General features: G+C 37.2%; 1 protein-coding gene across 3 annotated transcripts in view; it reads right to left on the bottom strand.

Annotated features, from left to right (window-relative positions):
* The window catches only part of LOC121458917 (tyrosine-protein kinase Yes), a 70,856-nt gene that overhangs the window by 19,908 nt on the left and 32,699 nt on the right, over positions 1-18,249 (bottom strand). For all 3 annotated transcript variants that reach the window (XM_041668306.1, XM_041668307.1, XM_041668305.1), the window contains exons 2-8: positions 13,110-13,382; positions 9,059-9,158; positions 5,637-5,735; positions 4,441-4,544; positions 4,207-4,356; positions 2,486-2,641; positions 2,105-2,284 (exon numbers count right to left, since the gene is read on the bottom strand). In XM_041668306.1, coding sequence (XP_041524240.1) covers positions 2,105-2,284; positions 2,486-2,641; positions 4,207-4,356; positions 4,441-4,544; positions 5,637-5,735; positions 9,059-9,158; positions 13,110-13,374 — 1,054 coding nt within the window. In that variant the 5' untranslated portion in view covers positions 13,375-13,382. The remainder of the gene's footprint in view (positions 1-2,104; positions 2,285-2,485; positions 2,642-4,206; positions 4,357-4,440; positions 4,545-5,636; positions 5,736-9,058; positions 9,159-13,109; positions 13,383-18,249) is intronic.

Below are 18,249 nucleotides of genomic sequence, written 5' to 3'. Positions count from 1 at the left end.
GTAGCAGTTGTTTGCAGCCTAAATGCCTTCCAAAGAAGACATATACTTTGGAACTTTAGGTATATTTTAGCTATCAATTAATAGGTTATTGGTTTTAGTCCTTTTAGAGAGATTTTTGTTTCTCTATCACCATTAGTAGGAACTACATTATCAGCCAACATGAACTACTAGAGAAGGTGACATAATAGTAACTTAATTAGTCTGATTCAAAAAAAATAAAAATAAATCAGGCAGTGGTGGTACATGCTTTTAATTAGAGCACTTGGGAAGTAGAGGCAGGTGGGTCTCTGAGTTCAAGGCCAACCTGTTCTACAGACTAAGTTCCTTGACAGCCAGGGTTACACAGAGAACCCTGTCTCAAAAAAACAAAAACAAATAACAACAAAACATAGTACAAAAATAAAAAATTTTAAAATAGATCCAATTAAAAATAGGTAGATTCAGACTAATCAGCATCGTTTAATCACTTACTGGCTCCTCTTCTACAGCATCATTAGCATAGATATAAAGAGGGAAGAGCATCAACCTTGCCTCGTTTTGCCCGACTCTAACACGCCACCGTTAAGTAAGAGCTCACCTGTGCTCCTATAAGGTGGGAAGGATGAGAAATTTCAATTGACAGTAAGGGAGAACAGCCTCTGCAAGTCCAGTGTGTTAAGAACTGTGTTTATGTAAAATGAGATAAAAATGATTCCCTTCAATATCTTTGCCTTCTACAGTTTAACACTTTAATTCAATTTGTCTACTTTTTGACTGCCCTAGCAATTACATTTCCTTTACTTAAATCTACTTTCAAAAGATGCACTCTAATTTTTCTTTATAGTTTCATAAGGTCCTCTGGGAGAACTAGAAAAAAAACCACTATTCCATTAAAAAAAAAAAAACCCTAACATTTCCTCTTTTAAAAGTCTACAGAAAAAAAATCTTAAGTTAGAAAATACTATGACAAAAATCTGTATGTATAGAGGGCCTGCAAGAGGGCTCAGTGGGTAAAGAAAGATGTCTGCTGCCAAGACTGGTAACCTGAGTTTAATCCCCAAGACCTGAATGGTAGAAGAAAACGGTCCACTCCGTCAAGCTATACTTTGACCTTCACATATATGTCACGACGCCTATACATATATGCATGCAAAATACATAAATAAACATAATTTTAAAGGACAAACGTGTATTCTGTGAGCTACATTAGCAATCAGCCTGCCAGGTATACTCCCTGGTGCAATGGGGCATGACTGTTACAGGAGTAACCATCCATCTTCTGGTTGGACTTAAAAAGCCCACTTCATGAGATGGAACCCATACCTCTGAGAGGTAGATCATAGACACCAGAGAAAATCTCCAATTATTGTGTTAAATGAACAAAGCAAAAGGACTCCTACCAAAATACTGCTATACCCACACAGAAAAGTGTATCACTGAGTCTCACCAGAGAGAAGACTTCTTGCAGTAGATGGATCACAACTAGACAAAATACAGAGAGTAAGAGACTGAAACACTGAGGTCTAAATGGGATCACACCCTAATTATTATCAAAGCCCTCCCCTCAAGGCTCAGAGATCTATGCGAGAGCCAGAGGTGGTGGATGACTCCACAATAACAGTATTTTCCAGACACAGCAGGTCTGATGCACATATGAACTCCCAAAGACACAAGTTCAAACCAGACAAGTTCCCAACAAAGAGAAGGGCAAGTGGGCACAAAATCCAACTCCTTACCAAGACCCTATTCGCAATTGACAGCTTCAGGGAAAGGGAAAATTCAGTTGTTGTTCTTTTTTGTTTGTTTGTTTGTTTTCCAACGGAGAGACAATGGGTATATCAACCATACCCCAAGAAAGGCTGCATGCCCAGGAATAACTGGCCAACAAAAAACAGACTCCATGGTCTTGTTTTAATTTTGTTTTGGATATTTTTTGTGTTTTCTTTTTTCTTTTTTTTTTAAGAGAAAGAATATAAAGTTGGGTGGCTGACTGGGCTGAGTGGGTATCTGGGAAAGAATATGAGCAAAATATATTGTATGATTTTTTTTTTAATCTAAGAAAGAACAGAAATAAAGTCGTTTAATTGCAATAGAACCATGTAAAACACAACTCATATCTACATACCTTTTGCCATAAACTCGGTGACAATATAAATTGGCTCTTCGGAAACAACTGCATACAATGGAACAAGTTTATCATGTCTTAATTTTTTCATTATCTGAGCTTCTTGAAGGAAAGCTTCTGGCATCATTGTACCTGGCTTTAGGGTTTTGATTGCTACCTTTGTGGTTCCATTCCATGTTCCTAGGAAAACAATTTATTTTACTCTTTCAGTATCTGTAATTCTGTATCTGAGTCTGTATTTCAAGGGATTTTAGACCAAAATTCAATCAACAATAACAATTATCCAACATATAATTAAATACATACTATACATATTTTGCTATTGTAATTTATGGTTTCACAATAACCAAATGAAGTAACAACAAAGCTCAGGTTTCTTACCCATCCACACTTCACCAAAGCATCCTTGACCCAGTTTAACCTCCAGTCGCAAAGATTCTCGAGGGATTTCCCAAGCATCTTTTGCTAGACCTTGAGTCTGAGGTTTCACAGTTGGACACACAGTTGTTAACTTGTGACATAAACCATCAGCATGTTCTAGATAAATGAACAAGGTACACTGTAAATGAATTACTTTCAAAGTTAAGACAATTAGTGTGTGTATATACATATGTGTATATATTTACATATATGCACAAATATACATACACACACATAATTGATTATTTAATTAGTTTTTTAGACAAGATCTTAGTAGGTGGTCCTGACTAGCTTGGAACTTACTATGTAGACCAAGCTGGCCTTGAACTTAGTGATTTCTCTTCTTCTAGGATTAAAGGGTATGCCACCATACCTGGATTATTATTTGGTTTTTTAAAAAAGCTTAAATTATTGAATTAAAACCTCTAATCAGCTTTACTCTAAAGCTACATATACAACAAGAAGCTTTCTATAAGAAGTATATACAAGTGGCCAGGCAGTGGTGGCGCATGCCTTTAATCCCAGCCTTCAGGAGGCAGAGGCAGGTGGATCTCTTTGAGTTCAAGGCTAACCTGGCCTATAAGAGCTAGTTCTAGGACAGGCTCCAAAGACACAAGACCGCAAAACAGAATACTTTTCAAAGGTCCTTGAAAAGACAAAAATGTCTATATTTCCTATAGGTTCATTTGCTTGGATAAGAAATAACACCTTCAGCTGGGCAGTGTTGATGTACACCTTTAATCCCAGAATTCAGGAGGCAAAGGCAGGTGGAGCTATGTGAGTTCAAGGCCAGCCTGGTTTACTACAAAGTGAGTTCCAGGCCAGCCAAGGCTACACAGAGAAACCCTGTTTCAAACACCAAAAAGAAAGAAATAGCATGTTCAAACTGGATTTTGTAGGGTTTTTATTTTAGAAAGCCTTCAAAGATTCAGCTTCTACAGAATAAAATCAATAAAGATATCTGAGAGCTTTTGACTCTATTCCTTTCCTTTTCTTTTTTGAAGTGCTGGGGAGGGAAACATGGCACATGCTAGTAAGCACTTTACCACCAAGCTATAATCTTAGCTCTGAGAAAGCTTTTTTATATTACAAGTTTAATTTTAGCTATTTAATATACATAAATATTTGCTATCATGTTCTATAATTTATTATCACAATCAATCTTAGCATTTATACATTATGATCTAGAACTCCAATGCAAACACTTTGCCAATAAGGCATAAGGATTCCAATTATAGCCTGATTTGAGCATGCTATCCAATAGCTCAATTCATGGTCCTGCTATGTTACCTGGGTCACATGTGACTCTTGTTCCTCATTTTGGAACTAGAGCACAGCACCAGCAAGATGGCTCAGCTGGTACTTGTGGCCAACCCTGACAGCTTAAATTGCATCTCCAGGACCCAGAGGATATGAAAAGAGAAGTGAGTCCCTACGTTGTTCCCTGACCTTCACACCATGTATCATAGCATCATAGCATGAGTGTGCACATACACACATTAACATGCACGAACACTAAATAAATACTTTTCCAAAAAAATTCAACCCAGAACATCAACATCTATTGGTGATTGACTGTGTGTAAATATAAATGAGCATATTAAAGCTTAAGAAAGATAAAGAACTGTCCTCACAAAATAGAATGTAAGGGATTAATTCCTACCCCTGAAGTGCTCACCTACCTGTGTAGTGCTTCACCAGTTTCTGCAAAGTATCAAACGGAGCTCTGGTCGTGATGTAGTATCCACCGTTGTCAAGTTTCCTGATTTTGTAATGCTTCACATTGTCACCCCTTACCTCATCCCAGTCACGAATCGAGAGGGAATAGGCGCCTGGGGGGAGAGGGACATGTTCACTCCAGCTTCCTCAACCTATGCCTAATGCATATTGTGCACATATTAATAAAATATTCATACCTTTAGTGGTTTCACTTTCTCTGACTAAGAATATACCTCGCTGATTCCCAGGATTCAGAAGTAATCTTTCAGCATCTTTTCTCCCCATTTTCCCAAAATACCATCTGAAAAAGAATTTAATGATGTTTTGAGATAAAAGGTATGAGGATCAAAAAAATTACATAAATGTATCAATAAGAATGGAGTGCAATAGCCTGGCAGCGGTAGCACACTCCCCTAATTCCAGGCAGATACAGGAGGATCTCTGTGAGTTTGATGGCAGCCTGACCTTCAGAGTGAGTTCCAGGACAGTCAGGGCTACACAGAGAAACCCTGTCTTGAAAAAGAAATAAGCAAACAAAGTATTAATGTTAGCTCAAGTATAAAAATATTAACTGTGACCCAGGCAGTAGTGGTGAATGCCTTTAATCCCAGCATTCAGGAGGCAGAGGCAGACAGATCTCTGTGAGTCTAGCCTGGTCTACAAAGCGAGTTTCAGGACAGCCAGGGCTAAAAAGAGAAACCCTGTTTCAAAAAATGAAAAAACAAAGAATCAAAAAGCAAAACAAACAAACAAAACATGGAAACAGTTTTTCCATGTACTAACTACTCTCACCATGTCTCTAAATTCCCCTTACCAACCAGAAAATCAGTAAATAGAGAAGGAAAGACAAAAATACAAACAGAACAATATGTCAGTGAGGGGAATTAATTCTTTAGAAACAAATATGATCACCTGTATTCAGTAAAATGCTGCAAGCAGATCATACCAAAATCATAGGAAACTCCAAATATGCGTGGGTTTGATTTAATAAAGCTTAGTGACAAAAAAAAATGACAGTTATTACTGTGGGAAAGTTCACAGAATACTGAAGACAAAGAACCAAACAAAGTAAAAAAGAGTCCTGGTAGAAAAAGAACACTGATGTGATGATTTGTATCAGTAAAAACAAGCAAGCAACACAAATGCATCATTCCGGCCTATGGAGTGCAAAAATATGAGTTTTAAAAATAAACGGGAAAATAAAGGAAAGAGAATACAATGTAAAATGATTAATAAAGATTTGCTTATTGTGTGTCTGAGTAGATATATTAATCATTCTTAAAAGCACTTATTAATAAGATACATTAGCTGTATTAAGACTAGAATATAATAGTGTATAAGTTGTGTTAAGAAGAATGTGCATTAATTAATAAAATATGAAGTAGCATCATACTCTTCTGCCTGAATGGAATCTGCAGGTGCTACATAATTGCTAGGAATATAACCATTCTTTCCGGTAGCAATTGATCTTGCTTCCCACCAGTCTCCTTCCCTGCAACACAAAAAACAACAATCACTATAATGCAGACACTTACCCAAGGTATAATTCTTATCTCATGCAAATAACAGAAACCACTTCCATATTTAATCTGGAGTTTTTCTTGGATTAATACACAAAGAGCTGAGCTCAAAAAACACTATTTTTAAAAGCTGGTTAGATGAATAAGGGAATTAAGACCACGCAAAAGCACAACTGTTGCTCTAAACCAACAGTAATAACAGAAAACCCTTAAATACTGTACATTTGAATTCTACTTACTTTTTTCATGTGAATTCTTTCAACTAAGGCTAATAAACTATGCTGAATAAAGAAATTTACTAAATTTTAAATACAATTTTAGAAGTTTAAGATTTTATTTGTATGCTATATACACCTCTCACATTTAAAAGATAACATTTAAGGACTTTAATATATTCAGAATTGTAAAGTCATCAAAATAATACATTTTAGAACATTTTGCTATCATAAAAACCCTAGGCTGGTAAGATAGTTCAGCAGGTGAAGGCACTTGCCACGCAAGCTAATGACCTAAATTCAATGCCCAGAGTCAGTGTAAAAGAGGAAGGGGAGAATCAACTACACCAAGTTGTCCTCTAGGCTCCATATATGTGCCTACACACATATCATATTAAGGTTTACCTACATTTTAGCCTATGTCATGCTAATTTTTTTGTTCTTGATACCAAATGCTTTATTTTAATAAGAAATAAAATTCTAACATTTATAAAAGTCACCTTAAAAATACAATCAAAGGTCTTACTATTCTTATACGCAAACTTGACAATCAAAGTTGAATTTCTGGAGCTGGTGAAATGGCTTAGTGGGTAAAGGCACTTGTTGCCAAATCTAAAGACCTAAGTGATCCCCAATCCTACAGGGCTGGGGGAGAGAACGACAGAGAACCTATTTCTAAAAGTTGTCTTCTGACCTCCATACACATGCCATGATACATGTACATACCCACACTGTGTGTGGAGTGTGTTTCTCTCACAATAAGTACAACTATTCCTTTGTCTGTCTCTCTCCCAATAAATAAAAATATTTCTTTGCCTGTCTCTCTCACAATAGGCAAAACTATTTCTTTAAAAAAAAGCTGAAGTTCTAGTGGTGGTGGCATAAGCCTATGATCCAGCACCCAGGAGGTGGGGGCAGAACAGACTGGGCCATATAGCAAGACCTGATTCAAGTAAAACAAACATGTATGGTTCTAAAATGTTATTCAAAAACTGATATCCAAACATCAGCAAAAATAATATATTTCAAAATATGAGGCTGCATATTGTTTAGAATATATATTAACCTTGGCTTTTCCAAAATTCCTATGAAAGTATCTCTAACAAGATGTGTGTGAGAGATTCACTACTGAAGATTACATGTATTGTCTGAACTGAAACTTTTATAAATGTTCGAAGTGAATTTAATCTCTAAAGAAAAAATTAAGAAAACTTTTGATAATTTAACTATTTGCAAACAAATACATTGATTAGTGGAGCCCTAGAATACATTAAATCTTTTTCTCATATATATAGTATGTAGCCCTAGTTGGCCTAGAACCTGTGATGATTCTTTCTTATTAAAACTTTGTATTTGACCTTCCTAAGAATTCCCTGAGTCATTCACTGAGCGTCACTAAGTGTAAGACAAACAGCAGTCTGTAAGGTCAAGAACTGATTCTGGAGCAGGGACAGCAATTATAATGGTACTAACACTCTGACACTTCATATTTGATGAATCTTTTGTCAGGTACATAGCATAATTTTACCAATATCCCTAGCAGGTACAAGATGACAGTTGTCACACTCTCCCTGACTGTGACAAACAAAAATATCTCCAGACACTGCTAAATACCTTCTGTGTGATTCTGCCCCAAGCTGAAAATCATTGGTCTAAAAGAATGAAAAATCAGCCGGGCAATGGTGGTGCACACCTTTAATCTCAGCACTCAGGAGGCAGAGGCAGGCATCCCTGAGAGTTCAAGGCCAGCCTGGTCTTCAGAGTGAGTTCCAGGACAGGCTCCAAAGCTACACAGAGAGACCCTGTCTCGAAAAATCAAAAGAAAAAAATGATAGGCTAAATTAAAAATTGTAATTTGCAATATGATGATAGCCATGACTGAGGTTTGTAGAACATCATGTAAACACCTAAGAGAAACATTCATAGAGTAAGGTGTGCGAACTGAGCCAGGCAGGAGAGGAAGAAGACAAGGAGATGAACCACTGAAAAGGATATAGGAAATACCTTTTAAAGGATGAGGAAAGCTAACTTGAAAGGGGAAAGAAGCAAGTAATCAAGTAGAGTTTAGTGACATAGCACAGAATTTGCATGCTTGAGGCTCAGGATTCTATCCCCGTCTCAAACAAGCACCCTTCCCACCCCACAAAAAAAGAAACAGACCAAAAGTTATTCCAGAAAAAGAAATAGTATGTATGAAGGCAAGAAGAGGGTGAGAAACTATTGTACTCCAAATATTGCAATTATATTGTTGGGTAGCAGAATGAGAAAGGATAGAAATACAGGGCAAAGTCTTGATGGATGATGATTATTGTTGTTGTTGTTGCTCTTTTTAAATCTTTGTAACTAACGTAAGCTACTGAAGGATCTTAAGGCAGAGAGACACAATCAGTTTATGTTCTGGAACAGGAAGTGATAACATATGGTAAAATGAGGACAGAGGGAAACATGACAAGAAGCAGAAGACCATAAGTACATGCTTTGAGAAGTTACAAGGTGGTTGTTATGTTTACTAATGAAATTAGGAAATCTGCAGCATAACAAGCATCAAATTTTCTATGGCAGACTGCTAAATGACAAAGTCTAAGAGTAACTAAGAAAAACACAATTTGGTAAGTTTCAGAGTACAGGGGTTCTATATCTACCTCTCCCATCCCCAACACATAAGGTTGTAAAGTCATCTGGTATTTATATAAATACAGATTTTACTTTCTAAAGATCTTTTTATAAAGGGCATCATTTCTGGAGACAGGAAGTCATATAGCCCATGTTTACCTGGAACTCACTATGCAACTTAGGCTAGCTTCATACTCAAGATCTTCTCTAGTGCTGGGATTACAGGTATGTGCCACCACACCTAGAATTCTTTCTTCTAAAATCTGTGTTCACAGATTAACCCTAAGTACAATTTGTAAAAGTAATAACTTCTGCTGGTAGCAATATATTATCCAATGTAATCAAAGGCATCATCTAACCCGAAACAAAGATCCATACCCCACCACTCTCATTTCCATATCATCAATTCCATCAGCGGTCCATGTAGAGACCAGGCTCCTCTCTTACAAAATATACACAAAACTTACGTATTGTTAATTATTTGAAATCTTTCACCCTTCTTAAAGGAAAGGTCTTCTGTAGTTCTAGCTTCATAATCATATAAGGCCACAAATATAGTGACACCACCTGGCACAGGAAAAAAAGACCAAGGTAAATGATATACCTGAATACAATGAAAGAAATAAACAATTATTGCTGGTAAAAGCTTAGGTTCAGTTTCCATCTTCCTCTAGTATTTTTTTAGAAGCTGGGTTTTAATAAAAAGTTCTAAGGCTTCCTGTGAAACTGTATAAATTCTAAAATCCTATAAACTCTGAAATAAACATAATTTCACTTCTGAAGCAACATGTCTGGTTTGAAAAAGAAGCCACATTGCATATCAATTCTTTGGGACGGAAAGCACACAAACTACATGCACCTGTCTTCAATTCCTTAACATGAAAGCATTTCCATCTAAATCCATTAAAAGCAATCATTAAGGTTTTCTTAAAGCTCACTTTATACTTAAAAATATCATATTTGTCCTGAAAGTTAAGTGTATGGCCAATATGAATTATACTGTATAAATTCAAAAAAATAGTTATCAGATTTATTAATGTATTAATATATTTAAAAGATGAACACATTTAATATCTGATATATTATGTGCAAATAGAATAACAGAACATATATATAAAAAATGACAATGCAGTGTTTAAATATTTAAAGGAAGGCATTCTAGCTTTAAAAGTCTATTATATCATTTTTATAAATGTATATATTTATCAAGAATAATAAGATTTTGAAACACATGCAAATTATGCAATGGTTAAATCAAGTCACATTATTCATCTTTTTTTGGCAAGAAACTTAAAATCTACTTTAACCAATTTTCAATACAATTTGTTGTTACTAAGCAGAGTAGTTACAAGGTTGTACAATGGAATTCTTGATCTTATTCCTACTGAAATTTTATGGTTTTTTTTTAACCAACTCTTTTCCAAAAAGGGTGTGAGAGGATCAAATCCTTAGTCTCCTACATGCAAGATCAGACCTCTGAGGAACATATTCTTTTTGAGACAAGGCCTCACTCTATGGACCAGGCTGGCATCCAAATCATAAGAGATCTGCCTGCCTCTGCCTCCTGAGTGCTGGAGTTAAAGACGTTGTGCCACCACATCCGGTTGACCAATATAGTCTTAACTCAATTATTTATCATCTCTATCTAGTATAGTCCAATTGGTTTGCTGCATCCATTATTATTTATCCATCTTTTTTTTTTAATGGGAGAGGGAAAAGGTAGGTAGTAGTAAAACTACAAATGAGTGATAAATGCAAATACTGTGACATGGAAAATGCATGGAAATAACATGGAAAATAAAACTTACTGCCTCTAAATACAAAGCAGAAGAAAAACAAAGGTATAGGAACACGTTCATACATAGCATCAGCTCACTCTAAGCTTTAGTCATCAATCCACTTGCTTATTTGGTATCTCTACTTCATTGTCTAGTAAGTACTCAAAATTTATTATAAACGAATGAAGCTCTTGATTTTTCTTCTTTAATCTATATTTGTTCAAGTCTCCTCTCTCTCTAAGCAAAAGGGAGTGTGATATGGTTGGGACTGTTAGTTCTAGTTCTAACATTGATAATTTACCTATTTCTCATTCTACTGTGGTGCCACCTCTCACTAGGAAAGCTGGCACCAGAAATTACCTTCCTAACTTACTTCTACTCTGCTTTACTATCTCCCATTCTTCACACAGCTACTAGAGTCAGTTTTAATTACTTTTCAAGTTTTATTTTCATTTATGTGTTTATGCGTGTAAGCCATGTATGTACAGGTGTCTGAGGAGGCCAGAGGACGGTGTTGAACTGGAGTTACAGGTAGTTGCTAGAGGCCTGATATGGATGCTTGGAACCAAACCCAGGTCCTCTGGAAGAACATCCAGTGTTCTAAACTGCTGATCCATCTCTACAGTCCCTAGAGTATTTTTAAAGAGGAAACCCAACAAGCAAATTCCCTTACTTAAATCTCAAAGCTTCTTTCTAGCTTTGAATAACACCCAAGCCCTTTCCTACAGTCTATGGTCCTAAGCAATTACAGTGTCCTGTCCAACTGTTTAGTCTAGTACAATTCTCCCATTTATGTTCTTTGGTCTTCAAAAGTTCTAAGTGCATTTGTATTTCTTGAACTTTGTGTTTGCTAATTTTGTTATTTTGCTTGTTCTTTCCTGAGCTCTACAAACAGATCATATCTATCAATTAAGTATCAGTTCAAGTGATTTCTTCTCAAGGTGGCTTTCTTTGGCAACTATAGGGCCTTCATCAATCATCTTGTTTTTGCCTTCAAATACTTAAACACTACTAATCACTCTCTTTAGCTGTTTATTAACTAATTATTATTCAATCATTATAATATAAATTTAACTAGGTACAGAAGCTTTGTTTATATTGCTCACCTCTCTATATCTTATATAAGACATTCTGGTCCTCCCCCCCCCCCTTTTTTTAGTTATTATATGAACACCCATAAATGGAATATTTCAAATAAGTAAATTGCTTTAAGTATTGAAAGCAGATCTGCGAAGAGTTGGGGGGAGGATTGTGGGAGGTGAAAAGAATCAAAATATATTGTATGCATGCACATAATTTGCAACAAATAAAAATAGTGATTTTTAAAAAATTTTTTAAGTAACTAAAGAAATGCCTTTTTGTATCAACATTTATTTACTCTAGCCGTTTTTAATCACTACCTTTCCCAAGTAATGTCAAGGCTTGTGTTAACTATCAGAAATAGCACCCTGGTCACTGGGTGGCTGAAATTAGAACTGTGATCAATAATATCTAGCATTGTCCAAATGCTAATAGATCTAGTGTGTTACAGACCTCTGGCTATTTCTACTGGTCCAGAAATGAGCAGAATGAGGAAGACAAATGCATATACTATACAGGCCACGCTTGTAGAAGAGATTTCTACTTTTTGTCTCCACTGATTATTAATAAGGTCATGAGCCATTCCATTTGTCCTTGGCACCTGTTTACACCCAAGGTTAGGGTGGGCACTCCAAAGATTAGTAACACCATGCCTTGCTGACATCATGGAACTTTCACAACAGGAAATCCTGGAACTCACCCTTTTTTAAGACAGTTGTGCTTTGTCATTTTAAGAAAAAAGCATCCTCATGTGGGGCTTTGAGCAAAAGAGCTATTTTCATTCTTTTTAAAATCTACACTTTAAGACTACATGATTCTGTAGCAAGATTGTCAATTATCACTTCTTGCCATCCCCTGAAAGGCAGTAACAATGTAATAAATGGAGTTTTGGACTAGAGTACTAAATCTGTTGCTTATCAACTGTCACTCTGAAGGAAAACAATCTGAACATTGAGCTTCAGAATTTTCCTTCCTAAAATCAGTACCTGGGCCAGTAAGATGGTGTTGGGACCAATTAAGTCCTGGCCTTCAGCTGGATGTTGGGACTAATTGAGTACTGGCTTTCAGCTGTTCTACCCTGCTAGAACCTTCTAATTGAAGTTACTAGAAGCTGTGCCTAGCTTAGAGGATCAGAGGATGGGATTATCACCTGTTGGCCATTGACTGACGTGTATTTAAGCCTACATGATGTTAATTAAAGGGGGGCTTTTGGTACCAGTGTTAAAAGGTCTGCGTGTCAGTCTGTCTCTATGTCTATATTCTCAACCTCCAGACCCCTTTCCCGAAGCTCGTGAACTGGGGTCTAGAGCGCAGACCGGGGCCGCAGTGCACGGCAAGATGACTTAGCTAATAAGGCTGTCTGCTGCCAACACTGATGATCAAACTTCCCAGAACCCTATCATGTATATATTAAAACTTCAAAGCTGGAGATACAGCTCCGTGGAAGGGAAGGGAAGGGAAGGGAAGGGAAGGGAAGACAAACCCAAAAACATTGAGAGTAATGCGGCTACACAGTCAGACTGCCTTTTGTTAAAGGCTTTATTTGCTCATCCAACTTTTTTGAAAATCTGCTAATAAGAAATTTTTCCTAACAGTGGCCATACCTGAAGTATGTAAAGTCCAAGGTTATATTTTCTGCAACTGACAATTTAAATCTCACCTGTTAAACCTGTAGGGTATGGACTTGGCACCACTGAGAATGAGGAAGATGCTCCTCCAAAAGGAGTCACTCCAGATGACCCTCCAAATGGTGTCATGGAAAGACTGTTAAAATTGACAGATGTTCCCTTTGTGGAAGAGGTTGGGGCAACTGTAGTGTGTTCCGTTCCATAATGACTGCCACTTGTGCTTACAGGCTCTGGAGGGTTTTCCGGTGTATATTTAATGGATGGACTTTTATTTTCTTTACTTTTAATGCAGCCCATTATCAAACCTGCAGAGGCAATAAGGCAATATTTGAGAATTAGTTAACATACCGGGAACTTCAAAAAGACAAAATTGAGCTGGGCAGTGGTTGTGCATGCCTTCAACCTTAGCACTCCAGAGGCAGAGGCAGGCTGAACTCTAAATTTGAGGTCAGCCTGCTCTACAGAGCTAGTTCAAGACAGCCAGGGATACACACAAAAACTCTGTCCCGACAAACAAAGCAAAACAAATATATGAAAGAGCAATTAACAACAAGTGTTCAATCCCCCAGCCAACACAAATATTAAGTTACACTTTTGATTATTACTTTGGAAAATTCTAAGTCAATATTTAAGGCTAAAATTTATCTGTGGGTATATGTAATACCCACAAAATATGTTGAACTGCATATGTTGAACTAAATATTAGTATAACAAGTTTACAAAATTATCTAAATACAAAGTCTAAGTATTAAAATATTAATAACTAAAGTCTGAAAGAACAGCAGTCATATAAAAGAGTTTAAAATATGAAAGAAAACACAATTTTAATTCTGAGTAGGCTCATGGTGAAATGTCCTATCAGTTCAAAAAAAGTGACTGTAATTACTTACTACCTATTTCCTCTCACAGTTTCCTTAATTACTTTCCTACCTTCTTCATACAGTATGACTTAAGTCTCCAAGTTATTACTTAGGGGCTGGCAGTACAAAGAAAGTCCAACAAGACTCATTACACACATCCCTTCAAGAGCCACAGGCATTTTCCTCTGCTTACCTATGAAGTCTTCTATTAGTACTCCTGACTTGTCTCCCCTTTCCTCTTAATATTCTCTTGGTCCTCACAGCAAATATAGATAATTTTCTTTTAAAAATCTCCTCTTCCTTAGCCAAATTAATCATCTAAACCCTGATTATTCTACTTTTTATATACCTCTTATTTTCCTCCTCTTTCCACTCACCCACTTATCCTCTTCAATAGCACAGGCGAGACTACCGCTGTCAGATCAGTTCCAGCAGTACCCTGCATTGACACACAGAAGCCCTACTGCTGTCCATCTCATTTCAAATGTTAAAAATGCAGTGTGGTTTTATTTTAAAGTAACTGTCAGGTGTAGACAAGAGTTAAAAGACATTTGGTGGTGACCAGGGGCAGGAAGGGGTTGCTGGTAACATGGTTGAAAGCAGTGGTTCTCAACCTGTGGGTAGCAACCACTTTGGCAAATATTTACATTTACATTACTATTCACAACAGTAGCAAAATTACAGTTACAAAGTAGCAATGAAAATAATTTTATGGTTGGGGGGTCACCACAACATGAGGAACTATATTAAAGGGTCGCAGCACTACGAAGGTTGAAAACTACTGGTTTAGTGGGTAAACAAACCTGCCAGTAAAACTGGGCGTGGTGGAGAACACCTTTAATCCCCGCAGGGAGGTAGTACTGGTAGATCTGAGTCCAAGGCCAGTCTGGTCTACAAAGTGAATTCTGGCCAGTCAGGGCTGTTACACAGAGAAGCCCTGTCCCAAACGTGATGAACAGACTTCCATTCCAGGAACTCACATAAAAAGCTGGAGGTAGTGGTATATACCTGTAATCCCAGCACTCTGACTGTAAAATGGGAGGAAAAGGCAGAAAAAAAAAGATTGAAAACTTGTGGGCCAGCTAACATGGAATACTGAGTACAAAAGAAACAAGGCAGACATTGCCTCAGCAAGGCAGGAGGCAAGAACTGACTTTCTGCAATTAAAAAGATAATTTTTTAAATTGCTAATTTCATGTATAAGGGTGTTTTGTCTGCATGCATGCTTGTGTACCATGTGTGTGCCTGGTACCCACAGAAGCCCTGGAACTGGAGTTATAGGCATTGGGAGTTGCCATGTAGATGCTGGAAATCAAACCCAGGTCCTCTGGAGGAGCAGCCAGTGCTCTTAACCACTCTTTAGCCAAATACCTGACTTTTTTTGTTTGTTTCTTTTAAAGAACAAACTCTTGAAAGTTATCCTCTGATCTTTATATGTATGTCATGGCGCAGATGCACACACACACACACACACACACACACACACAATAAATGCAGATTTTAGAAAGATCAGACTGTTTTATAGATTGCTTTGAGTTCTAAGCTACTGACTTAGGTATATGTTAACATAAATTATTAGAACACAGGAGGAGCAAGGGAAGGAGGAGGGTCCTCCTCTTTTTACAAAAGGTCCCACAGAAAGTGTAAGAAACAAAATACTGTTAAATCTGCAAAGTGCTAGAGGGGAAAGAGGTACAAAATACCATAGAACACAAGAGTGTTTAAGTAAGTCCCTGCATGCTCAGGAAAGAAAGTGGTGCAAAGGAAGTGGGTGTTGCTGCAATTTAAGATTCTTGTAGACTATGAACTTAAAAATGAAAATTATGGAAATCCTTCCTCTTAGACACTATCAAAGTTTTTACATAAAATGCCAACCCCCCCCCCCCCATTAACTGAGGTATGTACCCATTTCATGAGAGTTTCAACTGTGTTTTGGTGAACAGGTCAAACTTCACAAACAACACTATAATCACAACATACAAGGTTTTTAACATCCCTCAGACAATTCCTAACCATAGCCCTAGGTAACCACTAATTGGTTGCTTCTAATTACGGATTCATCTTTTCTAGTGTTTTACATAGAGGTAATTACAAAAGCAATCTTTTGTATCTTCTAAAAGTCAAATAAATACTGTGTGTGAATCTGAGATAGCTCCACAGTGTTATAATCAGTTCATTAATTTTTGTTGACATTTTTGTTAAATGAGTTATTTATTCCAGTTTAGGGTTATTCCTGCAAATCTTTGGGCTTTTTTTTCCTCCCCAGCCTCAGCAACAGCTAGAAATGGAACTGGTTGGCCTTATGAGATAAAACTAAAGACGCCTTTGCTCTATGAAGCTATTTATCTTTTTTCTATATAATCTGTTCTACTATAAACCCTCAGAGAGTCATGTGTATTCCAGTTGCTTTACAAAAATAACACTTCCTTCTCAAAAAGTCGTATGTTTACTTGGATCTGGATACATCTAAACATCAATATAGCTATCATTTCACTCTATTTAGGAAGCTTTAAAATGGACATCTGCTGATATCAAAAGGAAGCCAACAATACAAAATGCATCTGGATGAGCTGATGTTAAATACATTTACCACAAAACTATTAAAACCATCAAAAGAACATGTCATTCCCTGCGAGCTCCATAAAGACTAGTACTTGGTGGACATAGAAGGTGAGACAATAGTGGCCCTGGGATCACAGACGCCTACTCCCTAAAACCTAGACATGAAAGAAAGGCCAGGGCCCCCCTCCCCAGGTGCCTTAGGCATTCCTAGCACCAGCAGGGAGCTGTTCTACTAAATAGCCATTTACCCCACCCCAACAGGTCCTTCCCTGCTGGCTTCTTGCAGACCAATACTTGGTGGACATAGGAGCACCAATAGGAAGCTGATCTGCTAGACAGCCATCTACCCCATCCCCAATGCGTTGTTCCCTGCGAGCTCCATGGAGACCAATACTGGGTAGACATAGGAGCACCAGCAGGGAGCTAGTCTGCTAGACAGCCATCTACCCCACCCCAAAGCATCCATCCCTGCTAACTCCCTGGAGACAATTCTTGGTGAACATAAGAGTCATAAGACTTGAAGGAAGAAATGGAAAGGCGCCAATCCAAGAAGAACTCCTCCAACATGGTACCACCAGAACCCAGCGGACACACAACAGGAAGACTTGATCATCCTACCCCAGAAGATATAGAAAAAAAAATGACTTTAAACATTACTTAATGAAAATGATGAAGACCCTTAAAGAGGAAGTGAAAAACTCCCTTAAAGAAACAGAGAAGAAGATAAACAAAAAGCTGGAAGAAATGAATAAATCCCTCAAAGAAACAGAAGAAAACCAAGAAAAAGCAATAAAACAGGTGAAGGAAACAGTTCAAGATTTGAAGATTGAAATAGAGGTAATAAAGAAAACATAAACCAAGGGAACTCTGGAAATGGAAAATCTGGGTAAATGAACAGGACCTACAGAGACAAGTATAACTAACAAAATACAAGAGTTGAAGAAAGAATCTCCAGCACTGAAGATTCTATTGAGGAAATAAACTCAGTGGACAAAGAAAACACTAAATCCAACAAATTCTTAACACAAAGCATTCAGAAAATCTGAGACAACATGAAAAGACCAAACCTGAGAATAATAGGGGTAAAAAAAGAATTCCAGCTCAAAGGCACAGAAAAAATATTCAACAAAATTATAGAAGAAAACTTTCCCAACCTAAAAAGGTACAAGAAGCTTAGAGAACACCAAATAAACTGGATTAAAAAAAAAAAAAACATCCCCTCACCATATAATAATCAAAACACAAAACATACAGAACAAAGAAAGAATACTAAGAGCTGTAAAAGAAAAAGGTCAATTAACATATAAAGGAAAACCTATTAGAATTATACCTGGCTTCTCAGTGGAAACCATGAAAGCCAGAGGTCCTGGATAGATGTGCTGCAGACACTAAGATACCACGGATGCAAGCCCAGAATACTGTACCCAGCAAAGCTTTCATTCACCATTGATGGAGAAAACAAGATATTCAATGACAAAACAGATTTAAACAATACATATACACAAACCCAGCCTTACAGAAAGTACTAGAAGGAAAGCCATGACCCAAAGAAGCTAACTATACCCACAATAACTCAGCCATCTGATAACCCCTCCCCACCAGCATAACCCTGATATAGGAGGGTCTTCTATCTATCTGTTGCTTTCATTAAAGAAAACTGCTTGGCCTGATAGGTCAGAACATAGGTAGGCGGGGAAGACAGAACAGAATGCTGTGAGGAAGAAGGCAGTGAGGCAGATGCCATGCTTCT

This window comes from Microtus oregoni, unplaced genomic scaffold (genome assembly GCF_018167655.1).
Source record: "Microtus oregoni isolate MIOR12 unplaced genomic scaffold, Mior012 000018F_ref0000195, whole genome shotgun sequence".
NCBI lineage: Eukaryota > Metazoa > Chordata > Mammalia > Rodentia > Cricetidae > Microtus > Microtus oregoni.
This window is presented reverse-complemented; position numbering and strand designations above follow the sequence as displayed.